Source organism: Vombatus ursinus, unplaced genomic scaffold (assembly GCF_900497805.2).
Source record: "Vombatus ursinus unplaced genomic scaffold, bare-nosed wombat genome assembly UNPS02014786.1, whole genome shotgun sequence".
In the NCBI taxonomy this organism is placed as follows: Eukaryota; Metazoa; Chordata; class Mammalia; order Diprotodontia; family Vombatidae; genus Vombatus; species Vombatus ursinus.
Window position 1 is genome coordinate 1,686,469 of NW_020954564.1, and position 23,901 is coordinate 1,710,369.

A 23,901-nucleotide genomic window follows, 5' to 3' on the forward strand; every position below is an offset into this window, starting at 1 on the left:
TGCTTGAAGACATTCGGTGATGGGGAGGGGGGTTCTTCCTGAGGCAGCCTGTTCCATTTTTGGATACTTCTTGTTTCTTTCATGGGGTCAAAATCTACCTCTTTGTAACTTCTACCTATTGCTCCTAGTTTTTTTCTGTCTTGGACCAAACAGAACAATTCTAATCCCTCTTCCATACAATAGTCTTTCAATTAGTTGGTCTGATCCTTCTGCTTATATTCTATTCCCTCTTCTCCAGGTTAAATTTTTGCTGCCAAAAACAATTCATCATTGATGGAAAGCCTTCTGGTAATGAACTTCTCCCACTTTAGCTCAACTAGTATTCCAGTGAAAGACAGGCAGTTTGGTCACTTGCCTTTACTTGTAATTTTTCCATTATGATAGGCTGTACCAGAGCTTGGATCCCACTAGCATAGCCTTCCATAGCATTTAAAAACTTGAAAATGAATTAGAAATCACTTAGTGCAATTCTTTAACTTTGCAAAAGAGAAGGAAAGAGATTTTCCTATGATTCCACAGATTATAAGTAGCAGAGCCAGTAAATATTTAGTATGTCTTCTGAATCCAAATCTAATGCTCTTTCCACTGCAACAGAGTAATTTCCATGTCAAATGGAGCACTGAAGACTTAAATGGAGGAATTATTATTGTGAAATACAATGATGGTAATTCATTATGGAAGGTTGGTCACTGAGGGAAGAACAAAAAATTGGCAAAGAAACTCACAAAGGCTTTAGCATAGTGTCTGGCATATAGTAAGAACTTAATAAATATTTTTATCTAAGACATGGAAGGATCACTATCTATGTATTAATGTAGTTGAAACCCCACACCAATTAAATCAAGAATCTTTTGAAATAATGAAGACACTATTGATATGCTTATGTCCTCATGTGTTGCTTCATTGAGATATGGTTGTGACCTTGGTTCTCAAAGGCTCTGTCAGTGGAGCATAATCTGTGGCAAGTCCTAATTTAGGTTCTAATTGTGGTTCTATCCAAAGATAAGAAAGCTTCACAGAGGGCATTCTGGGATTCTGTCACGTGCAGGCTAGAATAGTGGGGTTGTGAATAGAGTATTAGATTTGGAATCAGGGAGGACTTGCATTCAAATCTAATTCCTGACATTTCATAGTTATATGACAGTGAGTAAGTAATTTTTAACCTTAATGAGAATAATATAATTTCCTGAGGGCAAGAACCATTTTGTAAGTCTTTATATCTTCAGTTCTTAATGTTGTATTCTAAGATTACTTTGGTGCTCAAATGAGAGAGGGAGGGAAAAATATTAAATTCCTACTATATTCTAGGCACTGTGCTATGCACCTTACAGATGTTATCTCATTTGATCCTCATGACAACTCCATGAGATACAACTATATTGTTGTAGTTCTTCAGTTTTATATGACTCTTCATGACCCCATTTGGGTTTTTTTTGTTTTGTTTGTTTTGCAAAAGCACTGGAGTGGCTTTCCATTTCCTTCTCCAACTTATTTTACAGATGAGGAAACTGAGGCAAACAAGTTAAGTGACTTGCCCAGGGTCACACTACTAGTGAGTTTCTGAGGCTGGATTTGAACTCAGGTCTTAAACTGCAGACCTGGCACTCTATCCACTGCGCTATCTAGTGAGTGAGGTGATATTCCCTATGTTACAGTTGGGGAAACTGAAGCAAACAGGTTACATGAATTGCTTTGACATACAGCTAGCTAGTAAATGTCCAAGTCCAGAGTTGAACTTGAATCTTCCTGACTCCAGGTACAGCACTCTATCTACTGTGTTGCCTAGCGGCCTCAATTATAAATATAAATCATTATTATCTCTCCTAGGGTGGTATCAAACTACTGAGGGCCTCAAAGTCACCCTTTCACCTTAATATGGTAGCCTAAATGGAATATTTTGGGTTCTTAAGCTTGGAAATGACTGCTTAAGTGGTGAATGGAAACTATGTTTTAGGAAGCTTAGTCTGGGAACAGCCTCTGCTAACTTAGAGCTAGTTGCTTAGTAAATATATAACTACTGTTTTTAAAGCTCCTTCCTCTCCTGTGACCAAGAATGCTAAACACTTATTGATTATATTCAGAGATCACTTTTCTCCCTCTTTCTTCATAGCTCTAGGGAGTTTTAATGCTTCATATTTGTGTGAAGTTTACATCCTTTCACATCCATTATCTTGTTTGATCTAGACAATCACCTTTTGAAGTTATCATCTGCCACATTTAAAAATTAGGAAACTGGAGCCCAGAAAGAGATAGTGATTCTAGCAAAGTAAACAGCTAATAAGGAGCAGAGGTGGAATGCAAACTCCAGTCTCCAATCCTCGGGCATCACATCACTTCTCAGTGAGTCTATTAAGTGAGTTAGGATTAGAAGGATCCTGTCTTATCTAAACTTGGTATCTCCCTCCTGCACCCAGCAGAGTGACCTTTAAACAGGCGGCACTTAGTAAATGTAAATTGAACTGAAATGGGCTGCCTGAGGTGCTATGTGACCTAGAGAGTTGGGGGCCTCTAAGACCCAGATGAATGTAAAAAACTTTTTACCTTAAGAACAACTATTAGCAAATGAAGTCCCAGCTTTGGTTCAATGGAGCAGTAGAAGAGGTAGAAGCTGTGATTTAAAATTCAAATATATTGAAAATGACAATATCTTGGGGAAATTTAGAGAATTGTTATTAGAGGTAAGGTGTTTTTCCAGAAAGATTCAAAAATTCAAATATCCCACAAAGGTTTCCTATATTCACCAGTGAAGTGTGATATGCATCTACTCATAGGAAGTAATAATAATGAAAAGAAGCAGTCAGGTGTAATGGGAAGAACACTCCCCTTTTTTCTAACTTCCCTATTACTGTAAAGGATACCGCCATCCTCCCAGTCACCCAGGCTTGAAACTAGGTGTCATCCTTGACTCCTCACTCACATCCCACATCCAGTCTGTTCCCAAGGCCTGTCAATTTTATCTTTGTAACATCTCTTACATAGAGTCCATGCTGTCTCCTTTGATGCTACCACTATGCTGGTGCAGGCCCTTATCATCACACATTTGGACGAATGCAATAGACTTCTGGTTGGTCTGCCTGGACACAAATCTCTTTCCATTCCAGTCCATCTTCCACTCACTTGTCTGTGATCTTCCTAAACACAGGTCTGACCATGTCACTCACCTATACAATAAACTCCAGTGACGCCGAATCACCTCCAGGAACACATATAAAGTCCTTTTTTTTGGCATTCAAAGCCCTTCATAATCTCATTACAGATGTTCCCCCTTCCCACACCTTTATGGAGTTCTTACATACTACCTGCTTGCCTTCCTCTTTATCCCCCTCAGGGATAAGGTCTCAGGCCATGGAAGAGCTCAAAAAGGATTTGAAAATCAAGTAAAAGAAATAGAGGAAAAATTGGGAAGAGAAATGATAGTGATGCAAGAAAATCATGGAAAAGGAATCAACAGCTTGCCAAAGGAGACCTCCCCCCCAAAAAAACTGAAGAAAATAACACCTAAAATAATAGCCTAACCCAAATGGCAAAAGAAGTCCAAAAAGCAAATGAGAAGAATGCCTTAAAAAGCAGAATTGTCCAAATGGAAAAGGAGGTCCAAAAACTCACTGAAGAAAATAATTCCTTAAAAATTAGAATAGAGCAAATAGAAGCTAATGATTTTATGAGAAATCAAGAAACAATAAAACAAAACCAAAAGAATGAAAAAAAAAGAAGACAATGTGAAATATCTCACTGGAAAAACAACTGACCTGGAAAATAGATCCAGGAGAGATAATTTAAAAATTATTGGACTACCTAAAAGCCATGATTAAAAAAGAGCTTAGGCATCATCTTTTAAGAAATTATCAAGGAACACTGCCCTGATATTCTAGAACCAGAGGATAAAGTAGAAATTTAAAGAATCTACCGATCACCTCCTGAAAGAGATCCCAAAAGGAAAACTCCTAGGAATATTATAGTCAAATTCCAGAGTTCCCAGGTCAAGGAGAAAATATCACAAGCAGCCAGAAAGAAACAATTTGAGTACTGTAGAAACAGAATCAGGATAACACAAGATTTAGCGGCCTCTACATTAAGGGATCATAGGGCTTGGAATATGATATTCTGGAGGTCAAAGGAGCTAGGATTAAAACCAAGAATCACCCACCCAGCAAAACTTAGTATAATACTTCAGAGGAAAAAATTCACATTCAATGAAATAGAGAACTTTCAAGCATTCTTGATGAAAAGACCAGAGCTGAATAGAAAATTTGACTTTCAAATACACGACTCAAGAGAAGCATGAAAAGGTAAACAGGAAAGAGAAATCATAAGGGATTTATTAAAGTTGAACTGTTTACATTCCTACATGGAAAGATGATATTTGTAACTCATGAGACCTTTCTGAGTATTAGGGTAGTTGGAGGGAATATATATATATATATACATGCATATACATATACATATACATATACACAGAGGGCACAGAGTGAGTTGAATATGAAGGGATGATACCTAAAAAATAAAATTAAGTGGTGAGAGAGGAATGTACTAGGAGAAGGAGAAAGGGACAAGTAGAATGGGGTAAATTATCTCACATAAAAGAGGCAAGAAAAAGCTTTTACAGTGGAGGGGAAGAGGGAGCAGGTGAGAAGGAATGAGTGAACCTTACTCTCATTGGATTTGACTTAAGAAGGGAATAACCTACACACTCAATTGGGTATGGAAATCTATCTTACCCTACGGGAAAGTAGGAGGGAAAGGGATAAGAGAGGAAGGGGATGATAGAAGGGAGGGCAGATTGGGGGAGGGGGTAATCAGAAGCAAACACTTTTGAGGAGGGACAGGGTCAAAGGAGAGAATAGAATAAACAGGGAGCAGGATAGGATGGAGAGAAATATACTTAGTCTTTCACAACATGACTATTATGGAAGTGTTTTGTATGATTACACATGTATTACTATATCAAATTGCCTGCATTCTCAATGAGGGTGGGTGGGGAGGAAGGGAAAGAATTTGGAATCCAAAGTTTAAAAAATGAATGTTAAAAATTGCTTTTACATGCAAGTGGGAAATAAGATATACAGGCAATGGAGTATAGAAATCTATCTTGCCCTACAGGAAAATAGAAGGGGAAGGGGAAAAGAGAAGAGGATGATGATAGGGAGGGCAGATTGGGGGAAGGGGTAATCAGAATGCATGCTATCTTGGGGTGGGGGGAGGGAAGAGACAGGGAAAAAATTTGGAACTCAAAATTTTCTGTAAGTGAATGTTGAAAACTAAAAAGTAATTAATTAATTAACAACAACAACAAAAAGAAATTAGCAAGGAAAACTGCCCGACATCCTAGAAGCAGAGGGTAAAATAATCATTGAAAAAAATCCACTGATCACCTTTCAAAAGATACCCCAAAATGAAAATTCCAAGGAATATTATAGCCAAATTCCAGAATTATCAGGTCAAGGAGAAAATACTACAAGCAGCCAGAAAGAAACAATTTAAATATCATGGAACCAGTCAGCATTATGCAGGACTTAGCAGCTTCTACATTAAAGAGCCTGGAATATGATATTCCAGAAGGCAAAAGAGGTTGGATTACAACCAAGAATCAACTATCCAGCAAAACTGAGTATAATCTTTCAGGGGAAAGGATGGACATTCAATGATATAGGAGACTTTCAATCATTCCTGATTAAAAAAACAAAACAAAACAAACCCCAGAACTGAACAGAAAATTCAATCTTCAAGTACAAGACTCAAAAGAAGCATAAAAAAGTAAACAGGAAAGAAAAAAAAAAGGTGTTATTCAATAAGGTTAAACTGTTGACATCCCTACATGGGAAGATGATACTTGTAACTCTTAAGAATGTATCTTTATTGTGGCATTTTAAGTTGAATTGATGTGATGATAAAAATAATTATTTAAGGGGTGAAAAAAAGGATTGTATTGGAAGAAGAGGAAAAGGGGGAGGCAGAGTAGGGTAGATTACATGACAGGAAGAGGTGCAAAGACCTATTACAGTAGAGAGAAAGAAGCGAGGGGGGTAAGCATTGTTTGAACCTTGTTCTCATTGGATTTGGCTCAAAGAGGGAAAAACAGACACATTCAGCTGGTTATAGAAACCTGTCACACTCTATAGGGAAGTAGGAAGAGAAAGGGGAAAGAAAAGGGAGGGGGTGGATGGAAGACAGGGAGGGAAGAAGTAGTAGGGGAAAGGAGAAAGAAAAGGGGAAGGGACTGATAGAAGGGAGGGGAGATTAAGGGAGGAAGTGGTCAGAAGCAAAACACTAGTGAGGAGGGAAAGGGTGAAAGGAGAGAGAAAAGTATAAGCAGGGGGGAAAACAGGATGGAGAGAAAAACACAGTAATCATAACTATGAATGTACATTGGATGAATTCTCCTATAAATGGAAGGGGATAGCAGAGTAGATTAAAAACCAGAATCCTACAACATGTTGTTTACAAGAAACACATTTGAAACAGAGATACACACAGAGTAAAGCTAAAAAGCTAGAGCAGAATATATTTCGCATCAGCTGAAGTAAAAAAAAAAAAAAAAAAAGCAGGGGTAAGAATCTTGATCTCAGGGGCAGCTAGGTGGCACAGTGGATAGAGCACCGTTCCTGGAGTCAGGAGGACCTGAGTTCAAATGTGGCCTCAGACACATAACACTTACTAGCTGTGTGACCCTGGGCAAGTCACTTAACCCCATTGCCTAGCCAAAAACAATAAATAAATAAAAATAAAGAATCTTGATCTCAGACAAAGTAAAAGCAAAAATAGATCTAATTAAAAAAGATAAAGAAGGAAACTACATCTTACTAAAAGGCATCATAGACAATGAAGTAATATCAATACTAGACATATATGTACCAAGTGGTATAGCATCAAAATTCTTAGAGAAGTTAAGTGAGTTATAGGAAGAAATAGACAGCAAAACTATACTAGTGGGGAACCTTAACCTCCCCCTCTCAGAACTTAGATAAATCTAACCACAAAATGAATGGGGATAGAAAGGAATATACCTTTTTCTTGTCAGTACATGATACCTACACAAAAATTGACCATGTACTAGGGCATAAAAACCTCACAATCCAATGCAAAAAGGCAGAAATATTAAATGCATCCTTTTCAGACCATAATGCAATAAAAATTACATGTAATAAACAGCTATGGAAAGACAGACTAAAAATTAATTTGATACTAAATAATCTAATCCTAAAGAATGAGTATGTTGAACAACAAATCACAGAAACAATCAATAACTTCATCCAAGAGAATGACAATAATGAGACAACATACCAAAACTTATGGGATGCAGCCAAAGTGGTTCTTAGGGAAAATTTTATGCCTCTAAATGTTTCATGAATAAAATAGAGAAAGAAGAGATCAATGAATTGGGCTTGCAAATAAAAGAGTTAGAAAAAAAGCAAATTAAAAATCCCCAATTAAATAGCAAATTAGAAATTCTGAAAATCAAAGGAAAGATTAATAAAATTGAAATTAAAAAATATTGAACTAATAAATAAAATTAAGATCTGGTTTTGTAAAAAAAAAATAAAACATAAACTTTTGGTTAATTTGATTTAAAAAAAAAGAAAGAAAAAAACCAAATTACCAGTATCAAAAATGGAAAGGGTGAATTCACCACCAATGAAAAGAAAAATTAAAACAATAATTAGGAGCTATTTTGCCCAACTGTATGCCAATAAGTCTGACACTTTAAGTGAAATGGATGAGTATTTTCCAAAATATAAATTGTCCAGATTAACAGAAGAGGAAATAAAATACTTAAATAGCCTCATTTCAGAAAAAGAAATTGAACAAGTCATCAATGAGTTTCCTAAGAAAAAATCTCCAGGACCAGATGGATTTATAAGTGAATTCTACCAACATTTAAAGAACAATTAATTCCAATACTATATTAACTATTTGGAAAAACAGGCAAAGAAGGAGTCTTACCAAATTCTTTTTGTGATACAAATATTATGCTGATACCTAAAACGTGAGGAACCAAAACAGAAAGAAACTTATAGACCAATTTCCCTAATGAATATAGGTGCAAAACTTTTAAATAACATAGTAGCAAAGAGATTACAGCATCTTATCACAAGTATAATACACTATGACTAGATGGGATTTATACAAGGAATGCGGGGCTAGTTCAATATTAGGAAAACTATCAGCATAATTGACCATGTCAATAACAAAATGAACAGAAATCATATGATTATTTCAATAGATTCAGAAAAAGCTTTTGACAAAATACAACATCCATTCCTATTAAAAACACTAGAAAGCATAGGAATCAATGGAGTTTTCCTTAAAATGTTAAGTAGCATCAAATGATAAGCAGTATCTATCTAAAAACATCAGCAAGCATTATATGTAATAGCGATAAACTAGAAGTATTTCCAGTAAGATCAGGGTTGAAACAAAGATGTCCATTATCACCATTGTTATTCAATATTGTACTAGAAATGTTAGCTTTAGCTATAAGAGAAGAAAAAGAAATCAAAGGAATTAGAATAACCAATGAAGAAACAAAGCTATCATTCTTTGGAGATGACATGATAATATACTTACTGAATATAGGATATAAAATAAACCTACATAAGTCATCACCATTTCTATATGTTACTAACAAAATCCAGCAGCAAGACATAGAAAGAGAAATTTCATTTAAAGTAACTGTAGACAATACAAAATATTTGGGAGTCTGCCTAAGACAAATCCAGAAACTATATGAGCACAATTACAAAATATTTTTCACATAAATAAAGTTAGATCTAAATAATTGGAAAAATATCAGTTGCTCATGGGTAGACTGAGTTAATACAATAAAAATGACAATTCTGTCTAAATTAATTTATCCAGTGCCATATCAATCAAACTATCAAAAATTATTTTGTAAAGCTAGAAAAAAATAATAACAAAATTCATCTGGAAGAACAAAAGGTCCAGAATATCAAGGGAATGAATGAAAAGAAATGCAAGGGAAGGTGGCCTAGCTGTACCAGATCTAAAACTGTATTATTAAGCAGCAATAATCAAAACTACTTGGTACTGGCTAAGAAATAGAGTGGTAGATCAGTGGAATAGGTTAGGTACAAAAGACACAGTAGTCAATGACTATAGTAATCTACTGTTTGATAAACCCAAAGACTCCAGCTTCTGGGATAAGAACTCACTATTTGACAAAAACTTCTGAGAGAACTAGAAAACAAGATGGCAGAAACTAGGCATAGAACATCTTACACCATATACCAAGATAAAGTCAAAATGGGTATATGATTTAGACATAAAGGGTAAAACTATAAGCAAATTAGGAGAGCAAGGAATAGTTTACCTGTAAGATCTATGGAGAAAGGAAGAATTTGTGATCAAAGAAGAGATAGAGAACATTATGAAATACAAAATGGATAGTTTTGATTACATTCAATTAAAAAGTTTTTGCACAAACAAAGCTAATGCAGCCAAGATTAGAAGGGAAGCAGAAAGCTGGGAAGTAATTTTTACAGCCAGTGTCTCTGATAAAGGCCTCATTTCTAAAATATATAGAGAACTGAGTCAAATTTATAAGAATACAAGTTGTTCCCTCAATTGATAAATGGTCAAAGGATATGAACAGGCAGTTTTCAGATGAAGAAATGAAAGCTATCTATAATCATATGAAAAAATACTCTAAATCACTTTTGATTAGAGAAATGCAAATCAAAAAAACTCTGAGGTACCACATCGCATCTATCAGATTGGCTAACATGACAAAACAGGAAATGATAAATGCTGGAGATGGTGTGGGAAAATTGGATCCAACAATTCTTGAAAGCAATTTGGAAGTGTGCCCAAAGGGCTATAAAAATGTGCATACTCTTTGACCCCGCAATATCACTTCTAGGTCTTTATCCCAAAGAGGTCATTAAAAAAGGGAAAAGGACCCACATGTACAAAAATATTTATAGCAGCTTTTTTTTGGTGGCCAAGAATTGGAAATTGATGGGATGCCCATCAATTGGAGAATGGCTGAACAAATTGTGGCATATGAATGTAATGGAATACTATTGTTCCATAAGAAATGGTGAGTAGGCAGACTTTAGAAAAACCTGGAAAGACTTGCATGAACTGATGGTAATTGAAGTGAGTAGAACCAGGACAACATTGTACACAGTAACAGTAAATTGTACAACAGTAACTTCATTAGACTTAGCTCTTCTGAGCAATGCAATGATCTAAGACAATTCCAAAAGACATGATAGAAAATGCTGTCTGCATCCAGAGAAAGAACTATGGAGTCTGAAAGAAGATTAAAGCATACTATTTTCTCTTTGTTGTTTTTTTTTGTTTTTTCTTTCTCGTGGTTTTTTCCTTTTGTTCTGATTCTTCTTTCACAACATGACTAATGTGGAAATATGTTTAATATGATTATACATGTATAGCCTATATCAGATTACATGCTGTCTTGGGGAGTGGAGAGTGGAGGAGGGGGGAAAATTTAGAACTCAAAATCTTAAAAAAGAGAATGTTGAAAACTAAAAATAAATAAATTACTTTTTTTAAAAAAAGGTTAAAGTAGTCCAAGACAGTAAAATCCACATTTCTCATTTGGACTAATACCATGACTTTTTATGAGGAAAAAATTGTGTTGGTACAATAGCCTATGATAGTTGGGAAAGAATTGGGATGGGTTGGGGAGCGCAGTCTTTACCAAGCCCATAATATGACACTAGGCCTAGAAAGTGGATTCAGGTGCACCTCAGGTATTCAAGACAAAAGACTCTTGTTTTGATTATGTTTTGATGGGCAGAGCTGTCTAGTAGAAACTGAAAACAAGCTCTTTCTATTTTATTTTAGTGGCCAATGGACATGAACTCACAAACCTGAAAATATAGCCTGGTTCCTAATCCCAAAAAGCAGACAATATCCTGTGCTTCTGATTATTGTCTCAGTGGACAACAGCAGTTTCAGAGAACGGGTCCTGATATGACTGTAAATGCCAGTCTAGTGCACATTCTACAGATCAGAATGTGTTGTCCAAGATGTTTATGTCATCTCAGACCTTTTGGCCACTCACTCCAGTAAACTAAAACTCATTCTCGGTACACTCAACTTATCAGGTCCCTCTGAAAACAAATGCAATGCACAGTATTCACTGTATAGGCAAACTCCTTTTTTCTGGACCTCAGTTTTAACTTCTGGAAAATGAAAGGGTAGAAACTAGAGTCTTAGCAAAAAGCAAGCTCAATGACTACAGTTAGTCAAACAATCTAGCTAACATAGGCTATCCCAGTTCTGCCACTGGTTATTGTATGACCTTGGGAAAGTCACTTAACCTCTTGTTTGTAAAATATTTGTAATTGTATTTGTAAAATAAAGGGATTGGGATTAAATAATCTTTAAGGTCCATCCTAGCTATTAACTCTATGTATGATTTATGGGCTAATGATCTAAGGAAGCTAAGAATCTCAGTCTTGCTTTATATACACTCACTGTTCCAAAGCTATGAATATGATACAATGGAAAGGTTACTGACTGGAGGCAAGAGCACCTATGTTCAGATCTCACTTCCTCCATTTCCTGTTTGCCCTTAGACCTCAGTTTCCTTATATATAAAATGAAGATGTTGGACTAGGTCAGACCTATGATTTAGAAAAATCACTTTGGGAGCTGAGTGGAAGATGGATTGGAATGGAGAGAGATGAGGCTGGGAGACCAATTTGAAACCTAATTCAGTAACCCAGGTGAGAGGTGATGAGAGTTTTAACTGAGGTGGTGACTATGTGAGCTGACAACAGGAGACATGTGGGAGAGATGTGAAAGTAGAAACAATAAGATCTGGCAACAGTTTGGCTCTGTGGGGTGAATGAGAAGTCAAGCATAAAACTAAGGTTTTAAGCCTGGGTCTTTAGGAGGCTGTAATAAGGATATTCAGAAGAGTTTGGTAAGGTCTGTTTCAGTTCCCGTTTCTTCCAGTGTTTGCATAGGTCCAATTTTTCATCCATTCAATTAAAATTAGGTATTGCCTGATTCCCTTGTCCTGATCAGCCAAGTCATTTGTCCACTATTGGTCTGGCTGCTGTGCTTCATCCTCACTGGGTCATTCCTTGGTCCCACGAGTAGCTTTTGTGTGGATCTGTGCTACTTGGAAGCTAAATTAAAAACCCACAACCATGATTGGCTCTTGGGTCACCTCAGCCAGGACCATTGGTTCCAAAGGATGCTTGGCTATCTCCTGGCTACCAAATGCTTCAATTACATTAATTCTGCTATGCATTTTAGAATTTAGGATTTCTGGGACCTGAGGTTGACTGTGTGGCTGATTAGCACATGTTCCTGCCTTTCATTTTCCCCTTAATAAGCCACTTGATTTGACCAGTAAGTGGTGAGTGTGGGTGGTTTGTTCTTTGACTCTGTTCTGACAGCGAAAGGGAATCAGCAGGCAAATGAAATGAGTCAACAGTATCGGGCAAAAAAGCACTAATGGAGACTTATCATCTATTGAACATCTATTGTTCAGTGAAAGGAAGGTGACAGTCCTGTATGCTATAATCTGCCCTGAACAGACTGAAATTTGGAGTGTATTGTGTTCAGTTCTTGGTGCCACGTTTTAGGAGGGACATTGACAAGCTGGAATGTGGTTGGAAGAGGATGGATGACCTTGTGACCCTATCTCATGAGTATTGGGTTCTCAAAGGAGATTTAATGGAGAAACGTATCAATCCATGACTGAAATCAAAACACATTTATTCCCCATACTTTATAAAGCCATTATTTTGCCATTCAGAAATTCAGGTACAAAACTAGCAATGTCACAGTTTAACCCAACATTAACAGAAATAAGACTTTTGGGATTAACTAAACTTTCATTCAGAACAGACTAATTAGTCCACAGATTACAATTTGGGGAAGTCACATGCTATGCTGAACAGCACCAAGGGAGACAAAAATGTTCATCTAGCTGTGCTTGGGAGGCCTCTTTCTAACTTGGAAAGATGCACAGAGAACTCCCTAAAACAATATAAACCAGCCCCTTGCCATGGGCGAGTCTGGCACAGGAAAGCAGCCTGTGTTTAAGAGTGATGCTTGCAGACTTATACAAGCATGTTGTATTTGGCATGCACTAGAGAAACTGGAAGATGTACAGGTAAGCTAGATGAGGTTTTTGGTCACAACTCATAAGCTTTCCATTTGATGCATACAATACTAGTGTGGCAGCTCCCACCAGAAGAGATGGAACATGCTTATGGTAACCCAGGTCATGTTTCTCCTTCATTCAAGGCCCAGCTCGGGTGCTACTTCCTTCATGTCGCCTTCTCTGATCCACTGAGCTGGATCCTTTCTTCCTCAAAGAAGAGAATTCTTCCTCATATTACTATCTTGATCACTTTCTACTTTATATTATAATTTATCTATGTATTTGTCTTCAAAGGCAATGTCACTTATTGGCTTAGAGTACAGGATTTGGAATTTTTAAAACTTGGGTTTTTAAACTTTGCTCTGTTACTATCTGTGTATTTTAAACTTCTGTGCTGCAGTCTCCTTGTCTATAAATTAAGTGGATAGTGATATTAGATTTAATGATCTCTAGGTTTCCTTTCAGCTCTAACATTCTGGAATTTTATTTTTCCTCCTATCCTGGAGAAGGAAGAACTATTGCCCCCCTAAAAATTTCAAATTATTCCTCAACTAAACATCTAGGGGTAGAGTTAAGAGGACTAGTTTGGAAGTTAGCAGATCTTTGTTCTTATTTTAGATATGTCATTTACTGGCTGTGTGCCTTTGATCAAGTCACTTCTATTCTCTGGATTTGTTTCCTTTTCTACAAAATGAAGGAGCTGAATTAGGTGATCTCTAATCCCTTCTAGCTCTGACAGATGTTGGGGATACTGACCCAGTTATCTAGTGGGCTAGTAAGTTATGCATGTGCATGTTGATGAATGGGGGAAGATCTAGGAAATGAAAGCTTTAGAGCTACAAAACTGTGGGGCAGAGGATAAAATGCATTCAATTCTCAATTATTCACAAGATTGGAGGAGAAAAGTGGTATAAATAATCCAAAAGTTAGAAGGAACGTTGGTCATAAGATCATAGCTGGAAAGAGCTATAGAGATTGCCTAACCTAAGCCCTCACTTTTATAGATGAGGAAGCTGGGACACAGAGAGGTCGAATAATAATAATGATAGCTAGCATTTACAAAGCAATTTAAAGTTTGCGAAGAGCTTTACAAAGATTATTTCATTTTATCCTCACAAGAACTCTGAGGGATAGGTGCTATTCATATCCCCATTTTATAGTTAAGGAAACTAAGGTAAACAGAGTTTAAGTGGCTTGCCCAGGGTCACACAGCTAGTAAATGTCTGAGGCCAGATTTGAACTCTGGTCTTCCTGATTCCAGGTCCAGCACTCTTATCTACCATTCCACCTAACTGCCCAAGGTCAAAGAAGTAGGCAATAGCATATCTAAGATCTAACCAAGGTCTTCTGACTCTGAATCCAGCATTCTTTCTATGTAGAAAGAACATAACCAAAAATTAGAGGAGTGGAAACCCAGGGAAAAAAAAGATATACTAGAAGAAATACTTGCCAAGAATCTTAAGAGAAGGTTGTGCCTTTCAAATAATCTGGGAGTTGAAATGTTTTGAATCCTGCAACTATGACACACATTATAACTTCCCAATTTCCACAGCTTTGTTCATGTCATCCCTCCTCTGCACCACCTAATTCCCAGCAATTTGACCTCTCCAAGGAAGCTTTCTCCCTAGCTGGAAGTGATAGTGGTACATTCTATCACTCTTATAGAACCATTATATTATGGCTGGTAGTCTACTCAGTGAATACTCACAGAAATATTCATATAATGTTAGAGCTGGAAGGAGCGTTGGAATGTAGGGAAAAAAGGCTAAAACTGGAAGAGGCCTTAGAACATAGAATGCTGGATCTGGAAGGGGTTTCTATGGGCCCCAGTTTCCTTCTCTGTGAAATGAGGGGGATGGATTGGATGATCATTAAGATCTTTCCAGTTGTAAATCCTATAATCCTTTGACTTTAGAATATAGCATGTAAGAGCTAGAAGGACTCTTGTAATTTTAATTCATTTTCATGTGTTTTTTAATGGAGCTGAAAAGTACCTTAGAAAATAGAACATAGGATATCAGAGCTGGAAAAGGTCCTAGAACAGAAAACATAGAACGGTAGAGCTTAGAGATCATCTAGTCTAATCCCTTTATTTTATAGATTTTATCTGCCTTAGTAGATTGTAAATTCAGTAATAGCGGGGACCATGTCTTATTCATCTTTATATCCCTGACAGTTCCTGGCATAAGGGGCTTACACAGAATAAGTGCTCCATAAATATGTTAAAGGATTGAATTTGATTTTGGATGACATTGTGATTTTGAGGAATAAAAATTTATTTTGCAAATACCTGGCAGAGAGTTGCTATAAGCATAGAGGGTCTAATAGATGCTAGATGGTCAGGACTATGCCAATGGGCAGGACCACTAAGGACATACTCCTTAGTGGCAAGGAGGAGCCAACCAAGGATTAAAGACTGCTCAGAGATAATCTATAAAATGGATAATTAAGGAGTGATCCTTTTAGGATAAATCCTTTAAAGATAAATACAAGTGATCTAAAGTCTCTATACAGTGGAAAGGGCACTGAACTGGGCGTTAGGCTGGTTTAACCATTGACTAGTTGTGTGACTGTGGCTAAGTTATTCCTCTTTTCAGGGCCTCAGTCCTTAATTTAGATTAAATCATCTCGAATATCTCTTTTAGCATTGGTACTTTATGTTCTGACATTCTTTCTAGCACTATTGTAGATGACTTTTGAGGTCCCTTCCAGATTTTATGATTCTATGAAATGTTTTTAGAAAAGAATTAAATAATTAAAATACAGAACAGGAAAAAGGCAATTTGAAGTTGAGAGATATGGGGACACAATGACCAGGGAGAGCAATAGCCATTCATTGTGATCCTTTGGCTATAGAAAAGTAGAACCAGAAAGAATCTTATTTATTTTGAGTTTGAAGAAAGAGAGAGCTAGACTGGTAGTAAAGCAAGATGGGATTAGCAAATGAAATGAGACTTCTGAGGGGACCTGATTAGAGGGAAAGCTGGGCCTGGGAAGAGCTGAACTCTGTAACCGTATAGAGTACTATCGTTTGTCTCTGAAAGCCCTCACTCTGCACTCTAAACAACCAGTTGTATGTGATATTGTTGATAAGTAGATACTGAGAAGAGAGAAAGAAAAGGGCCAGAGAAGTCTTTCCAAAACCACAGCCACTAAGAAAAAGTCCTGAAATAATGAAATTCATCTGGAGGAACAAAAGGTCAAGAATCTCAAGGGAAACAATGAAAAAAAAAAGTGGGAAGGAAGGGGGCCTAGCAGAATCATATCTTAAACCATATTACAAAGCAGTTATCATCAGAACTATTTGGTACTGGCCAAGAAATAGAGAAATCAATCCATGGAACAATTAGAAGCAAATGAACCTAGGAGGTTAGTGTTTGATAAACCCAAAGATACCAACTACTGGACTAAGAACTCACTATTCAACAAAAACTGCTAGGAAAACTGAAAAGCAGTATGGCAGAAACTAGTTCTAGACCAACATGTCACATTTTCCACTAAGATAAGCTCCAAATGGATACATGACCCAGGAATACAGGATAACATCCTAAACAGATTTGAAAAGCAAGGAATTAATTACTTTTTAGTACGTTTCAGATAGATGAATACAGGAAGAATTCATGACCAAATGAAGGATAGAGAGGAACGCGGATGATAACATAAAATTAAAAAGTTTTTGTAAAACAAAACCAGTGCACCTAAAATTATAAGGGAAGTAGGTAGTTGGGGGGGGGAATCTTTGTAGCAAGTTTGTCTGATAAGGGTTTCTTATTTTACAGATTTTTATCTGCCCAAGTAGACTGTAAATTTAGTAATAGCAGGAACCACGTCTTATTCATCTTTATATCCCTGACAGTTCCCAGTATAAGGGCTTACACAGAATAAGTGCTCCATAAATCTTTGTTAAATGACTGAATTATATGTGTATGTGTATATATATATATATATATATATATATATATATATATACACACACACTATATAAAGACTGGGCCTGGTGGTCTTGAGACCACCAACACAGTCTCCCCTTAAGGGAAGCTGTAGCTTACAGAATTTATGCATGGAAACCATTGTTATAAGATTACACCCAATGATCTTGAGGCCATCATGATGGTCTCCTCTTAACGAGAGGCTATAAAGGGGCAACTAGGTGGAGGAGTAGGTAGAGCTCCAGCCTTGGAGTCAGGAGGACCTGCATTCAAATCTAACCTCAGACATATGACACTTACTAGCTGTGTGACCTGGGCAAGTCACTTAACCCTGACTGCCTCACAAAAAAAAAAAAAAAAAAAAAGAGGCTATAAGCTCATAGAACATACTCATGGAAAAATACTAACAACAATATTTTTTGAATGTTAGTACACCTGTGTGCCCCAAATAATATTTTGCCTACCACCAGCTTGTTTTTTTTCTCCTTGATAATAAACCCCAAAATATTTTCCCTGACTTCTGACATATATATTGACCAGCTCCGGGGCAGGGGAGGGACACCCAGAATCAGAGTATAAGAACCCCACTCTCAGAAGAGCACTTTGAAGTAGCCCTTCCCTCCAGCAGGTGCATACCTTCACACTGGAGCACCCCCTTCCTGCTGAATGGACCTTTATCTCTGAGATCCCAATGCAGCACCACCCTTATGTGAGATATTTTCTATGTTAGTGTATATGCCTTTGAAAGCCTTAAGAACTCTGATCAACACAATCAACCACAATTCCAAAGGACTGATAAAAAAATATGCTACCCACATCCTGATACAGAGGTGATGGACTCAGTGCATATATAAATACATATATATATATAAACAAGGCCAATGTGGGAATTTGTTTTGCTTGACTATACAGATTTGTTCCAAGGGTTCTGTTTTTCTTTATCTTTTCCAATGGGAGGAAGAAAAAATAGTATTGTTAACTGATAAAAAAAATTAAAACAAAACAAATGTGAAAAAGACAAAGAAGAAAGGGCCCTATACTTCTTTGGGTAATGGGGATAGAAGTGACCAGCATTAAATGCTAGGAGCTCACTGTTTGGAATGCCCTTGGAATTTTGCCACAGCTTTTCAATGGGATAGAGACAGCTGAGTTCAGGGGAAATAACTTGCTCAGTTGTTTCAGTCATGTCTGACTCTTTGTGACCCTATTTGGGGTTTTCTTGACAAAGATACCAGAGTGGTTTGCCATTTTCTTCTTCAGCTCATTTTACAGATGAGGAAACAGAGGCAACTAGCTTTAAGTGACTTGCCCACACAACCAGTAAGTGTCTGAGGCTAGATTTGAACACATGAAGATGAGTCTTCCTGACTCCAGGCCCAGTAACTCTATCCGCTATGCCACCTAGCTGTCCCATTTTACAGATGACGATCCCTATTATAGATCCCTATTTTACTGATGAAGAAACTGAGGCAAACAGAGGTTAAGTAAAAGGAGCACAAGGCTTAAAGACAGAGGACCATGGTTTTAATCCCAGCTGTGTCACTTACTCGCTGTCTAACTGGGCAAATCCTCTCACCCCTCTGAATCTCAGCTTCCTTTGATGTCCCCAGTCTTTAAGTACTATATAAAGGTAAATCTTTGTAGAAGAAGGTGGGCTTGTAGACCTAGCCCTGTCAAAGAGGTAAGCATTCAGAATGGCTTTGGTTGTCGTGGGCCTCCTGGAAACAGGGCTAAAAACCAGGCTTCCTCTCTGCTGTCTGCAATAAAGAAAGCACGGAAACCTCTTTTATGTCCATATACTCCAAAGCTGCATTTACCCCCCGATGAGCTAGAGATTCAAGGAGAAACAATGCCATGTCCTGGAAAGAATGTAAGATTTGGAAGTCAGAGTTGGGTGCTAGTCCTGCTTGTGGGGCTTTGGATAAATTAGTTGCCCTCTCTGGGCCTCAGTTCCTTCCTCCATACAGGAAAGGTTTAGATCAGATGATCTCTAAGGTTCTTTCCAGGACTGACAGCATATGTTGCTGAGGTCATGTTTTCAAGCAGGAAGGATGCAAGGAGATATTCTGGAGTTCTCTAAGTGTATTCTTCCCCTCTGGGTCTGGCACGTATCCTCAAATGACTGACACAGCTTGATGGTGACTAAACAGGAACCTTCCCAGGAAGAGCTGCAAGGAAAAGGCCCCACCAGATGTTTATTGTTCCTCCAGCTGTAGCACCATCTTCATGATTGGGAAAAGTGGAACTTGGGCTCCTTTTGAAATCACAGCTGCTGGCATAATGGGTCCCTGTAGGAAGAAGAACAGTTTTCAGGGAGAGGTTAGAAGCAAATGCCATTTGAAGCAGTCATCGGAGCTGGTACTGTGATGTTAACTAGAGAGCTTCTTCCTTCCTAGAACTGAACTCCGCTCTCTGGCCCCGGAACAGTGTTCCTTTAAACTCAGGCTCCTGGCTGTCGTGAATCTCTCGTCTCCATTTTCTGCCCTATTAACTCTCAACCCCTGGGTATTTCTATACCAAAGCTGCCAAGCATTGCTGAAGAAAATCTCGACATTGTCTTGACTACACTATAAATTTGTGTTATCTAACTTCAACTGGACCCTCACCACTCCATGGCAAACCTTTTACACATCTCTTATTGATTCTTTTTCATATCCCCCAGAGTGGTTATTTCAAGCCTTCCCCTTCCTCTTCAAGACTCCAAGTCCATTCTCCCTACCACTAGCTGCTCTCAGTGGATGATTTGGACTCCTGCTTTACTTAGAAGATTGAGGTTATCCCACATTAACCCCCTCCAAACCCTTCCATTCTTCTAATCTTCAGTGTCCTCACTAATGTTGTCTCAAAGGAAAAGCTATCCTCTTCCTTACTAAAGCTAAAACTATACACTTAATATATACTGTAAAGTTATACACTCAATCCCATTCTGCCTTGAAATCTTGCTCTATCAATCACTTCCACCCTATGTCATCCATCTTTAGTGTTTCCCTCTTTACTGGCCTTCCTCTTCTCAAGCTACAAACACACTTGGGTCTCCTCTTTGTTGTTGTTGTTCAGCTATGTCTGATTCTTCGTGATCCCTTTGAGGTTTTCTTGGCAAAGATACTGGAGTGGTTTGCCATTTTCTTCTTCTAACTTATTTTATAGATGAGGAAACTGAGGCAAACACGGTGAAATGACTTACCCAGGGTCAAATAGCCAGTGTCTAAGGCCACATTGAACTCATGAAGATGAGTCTTCCTGATTCCAGCTCTGTGCATTATGGCATCACCTATCTGGGTCTCCTCTAGCCTTAAGCAAGACTTTTTCTTATCTTGTCACCCTTTTAATTCATTGCCTCCCTCCTCCCCTTTATTGCCAAATTCCTCCACTTCCTCACCACTCCCTCCTTAACCCCCTGGAATTTGGCTTCTATCCCTCCATTATGTTGAAACTGTTCTCTCCTTATCACCCAGTTTAATGGGTCCTCTTTTCCTGTTTTCATGTTCTTTGACCTTTGGGCGGCCATTGTCACTGTGGACTGCACCATCCTTCTTGATACAAATTGGCCTGCTAGCCATTTCTCAAACTCAACAATCCATCTCCTATCTCCATTCCTTTGCACAGACTTGGGAATACCATATGCTTGGAATGTGCTGCCTCCTCCAAGAATCCCTAGCTTTCTTCAAGGTTCAGCTCAGATCCTACCTCAAACCCTAAATGGAATCTCTTTGTTGTTAAACGCTCTCTCCCCTTTTCACACTATCTGGTATGTACCTATCTGTACACCTAGTCTATCATCCCAGTGGGAATGTAAGCTCCTTGAGAGTTTTTCCTTTTTTTTTTTTAGTTTATATTCCCATGCCTATCTTCTTATCTCTTATTTCCCCTTCTCTGTCTCTTTTTCTGTCTCCTCACTTTCCTCTTAACTGTTAAAGGTAAGTATCTCCCAAGATTCTATTCTGGGCCCTCATCTCTTTTCTCTCTATACTGTTTTTCTTGGTGACTTTATCCACTTCCACTTTAATTATAACCTTTATACAGATGACTTCCAAATATATAATACTTTCCTAAAGCTCCAATCCAATATTGGTGCACTGGATAGAGCACTGAACTTAAAGTCAGGAAGATCTGAATTCAAATCCAGTCTCAGACACTTATTAGCTGTGTGACCCTGGGCAACTCACTTAACATCTGTTTGCCTCAGGTTCCTCAACTGTAAAATGGGGATAACAATAACACTTATGTCGGGGCAGCTAGGTGGTGCAGTGGATAGAGCACTGGCCCTGAAGTCAGGAGGACCTGAGTTCAAATCCGGCCTCAGACCAAACACTTGACACTTACTAGCTGTGTGACCTTGGGCAAGTCACCTAACCCCAATTGCCTCACTAAAAAAAAATAAATAAATAAAAATAAAAAAAATAACACCTATGTCCCAGGGTTGTTGTGAGGATCAAATGAGATAATATTTGCAAAGTGCTTAGCACAATGCTTAATTAAGTGCTTAATATTAAGTAAGTGCTTAATAAATGCTTGTTTCCTTCCTACATTCCTTCAACTGGATAGCTCCCACCTGGATATTCCATTGGCATCCAAGAATGGAAACTCAATGGGACCAAGTATAAACACATCATCTCCATCTCCTGAACTTGCCCCTCCCCTGATTTCTCTGCTATTCACAAAGCACCCTCATCCCTAAAGTCATCCAGGCTTCTAACTTTAAAGTCATCTTTGACCCCGCCCATTCTCTTACTAATTCTCAACATCCTCTCTCATACTGTTTTCTTTTCCTCCAGTCTTAGAGAAGGCGGTGACCCTTGGATCCATGGAGATGCCAAATTCTCTCATTTTTCTCTCTATCAAATATTTTGAATCAAGTATCTCCTTTCATTTTATACTACAATAACCCCTTCCCCCACTTTTGGCTCTTAGACTACTGTAACTGCCTCCAACTGGTCTTCCTACTTTCAGTGACCTCCATTCAGTTGCCCAAGTGGTCTTCCACTCCTTCTACTATAATCCTGTCACAGCTCTAATCAGAAATCTTCAAGGGCTACCCCTATAGCCTCCTGAATGAAGGAGGAACTCTTCATCTTGGTATTCAAGACCCTTCACAATTTGACTTCAATTAACCTTTTCAACCTAGTCCCAGTACTCCTTTTCATATTGTCTGAATTCAAATTGGAGTACTTTATATCCCCTGTTTTAGTATTTCCTCTTCCATCTCTATACCTTTGCCCACATCATATTCCATGCCTGGAATGGATTCTTCCTACCTACCTCCATTAAAAAAAAATTTTTTTTCAACACTCAATTCAGATGCCAATTCGATGAAGGCTTCCTCTGATGTCCTTGTTCTTTCTCTCCACTGAGATGGAAGCATTCTCTCCCTCTTCCAATTCCTCATAGTGTATCTGGGCCTCCGACATCACTTGATCTTACTCTCTCCTATATCATTACTAATTGTATACTTGGCTTTCCCCAGATGATAAGCTCTTTCAGGAGAGCTTTGAGAATACAGGATCATAGAAGCCAAGGAAAGAGTACATATTATATCTCTTTGTGTTTCCAGTGTTGAGCATAGGGTCCTGTACATAAATGACAATTAATAAATGTTTGTTGATTGAATGAATGGAGGAATAAGTTGGCTACTGTATTGATGGCTGGTGGAAAACTTCCTTCTAAGTGCTTCCTCTGAAGAAGATAGCAAAGTCCACCTACTTTGGAAAGCCCTCTGGGATTTCTCAGTTCATATTGCTCTTTCTTCCTTTTCCAAACTCTCATGTTAGTACCACCCAACCCAGAAGTGGGTTAGATGTTCTTTCTAGAGTGGCAACTATTTATTGCATATGTGATGAGATAGCATGGTGCAGAACAAAGAGCTCTAGCTTTGGAATTAGTAGACCCATATTTAAGACCTGACTCTGCTATTTACTAGCTGTATGACCCTGGACAGGTTATTTCCTGTTTCCGGACCTCAGTTTTCCCATCTGTAATAGTCTGTACTCTGTCTCCTCGACAAATTTTGGAGACTATAAAGTACTCTAGAAATAGAAGCTATTGTACATTGTAAATTTTATCTCTTTTTTTCCCATTCCTAGTCCAGGGACATTCTCTTTCCACTATACCATTTTTGCCTATGTGGGACCAGACCCTTCCTTCCCTTTTATAGAGAGCCATGGGGACTCACTTGGCTGCCTCCATCTTTGCTCTGATCTCCTTCCTCTTTTCCTCATCAATGGGATAGAAGCAGAAGATAGTCAGGCCAATGATTAACAGGGTGATAGGAACAGGGGCCATGAGCACTCGGAGAATCAGTTTCACCATAGGATTTGGCTCACAGTCCCCAGCTTGGTAGCCTGCAAAACTAAACACACAGTGGACAGTTATGGATATTATACCCAAGGCCATCCCTGTGGATCAACTTCCATGCTATCTACTACATGGCAATAATTTGGGGGTGGGGGAGGAGGAAGTGGCCAAAGTCAGAACTCATATTAGCCCTTTCTTCCCCACCCCCTCCACCAAAACAGTATTCCCACATCCTAGCATTTTCCTAAAGCCATTCTCACCTCCATGCCACCTCTGGCTACATTCTCTCTTTGGTGACATCTCCTCCCTTTATTTTCCCATTCAAGGTCACCCTGGATGATCATTTTGAATTGTTGTCATCAGATAAAAACATACAGTGTGGCTTGGGCCAGACCTTGTAACCTTTAGGACCAGCCTAGGTTTTAACTTCCCCAAGGAACATCCATGGGTCCTGAAATTCCCTTAGGGACACCTTAACCCCTGATAACCCCTGGTGACAGACCCAGACCTTTTACATTCATTGGGTCATCATTGAGAAAGCTTAGATCTCTTATTTCTTCTAGGAACACC

At 38.2% G+C, this 23,901-nt stretch overlaps 1 protein-coding gene across 5 annotated transcripts in view; it reads right to left on the reverse strand.

Annotated features, from left to right (window-relative positions):
* Positions 1 to 18,454: 18,454 nt before the first annotated feature.
* Positions 18,455 to 23,901, reverse strand: part of LOC114046846 (sodium-dependent lysophosphatidylcholine symporter 1-like) — a 41,351-nt gene continuing 35,904 nt past the window's right edge. For 4 of the 5 annotated variants that reach the window (XR_003569559.1, XR_003569558.1, XR_003569557.1 and 1 more), the window contains 3 exons: positions 23,210 to 23,386; positions 22,300 to 22,607; positions 18,455 to 19,328 (listed from right to left, as the gene is read on the reverse strand). Coding sequence is in view for 1 of the 5 variants with exons in the window: in XM_027867402.1 (XP_027723203.1) it covers positions 19,304 to 19,328; positions 23,210 to 23,386 (202 nt within the window). In the remaining 4 variants the exon portion in view is untranslated. The remainder of the gene's footprint in view (positions 19,329 to 22,299; positions 22,608 to 23,209; positions 23,387 to 23,901) is intronic. The other variant, XM_027867402.1, reaches the window with a different exon arrangement.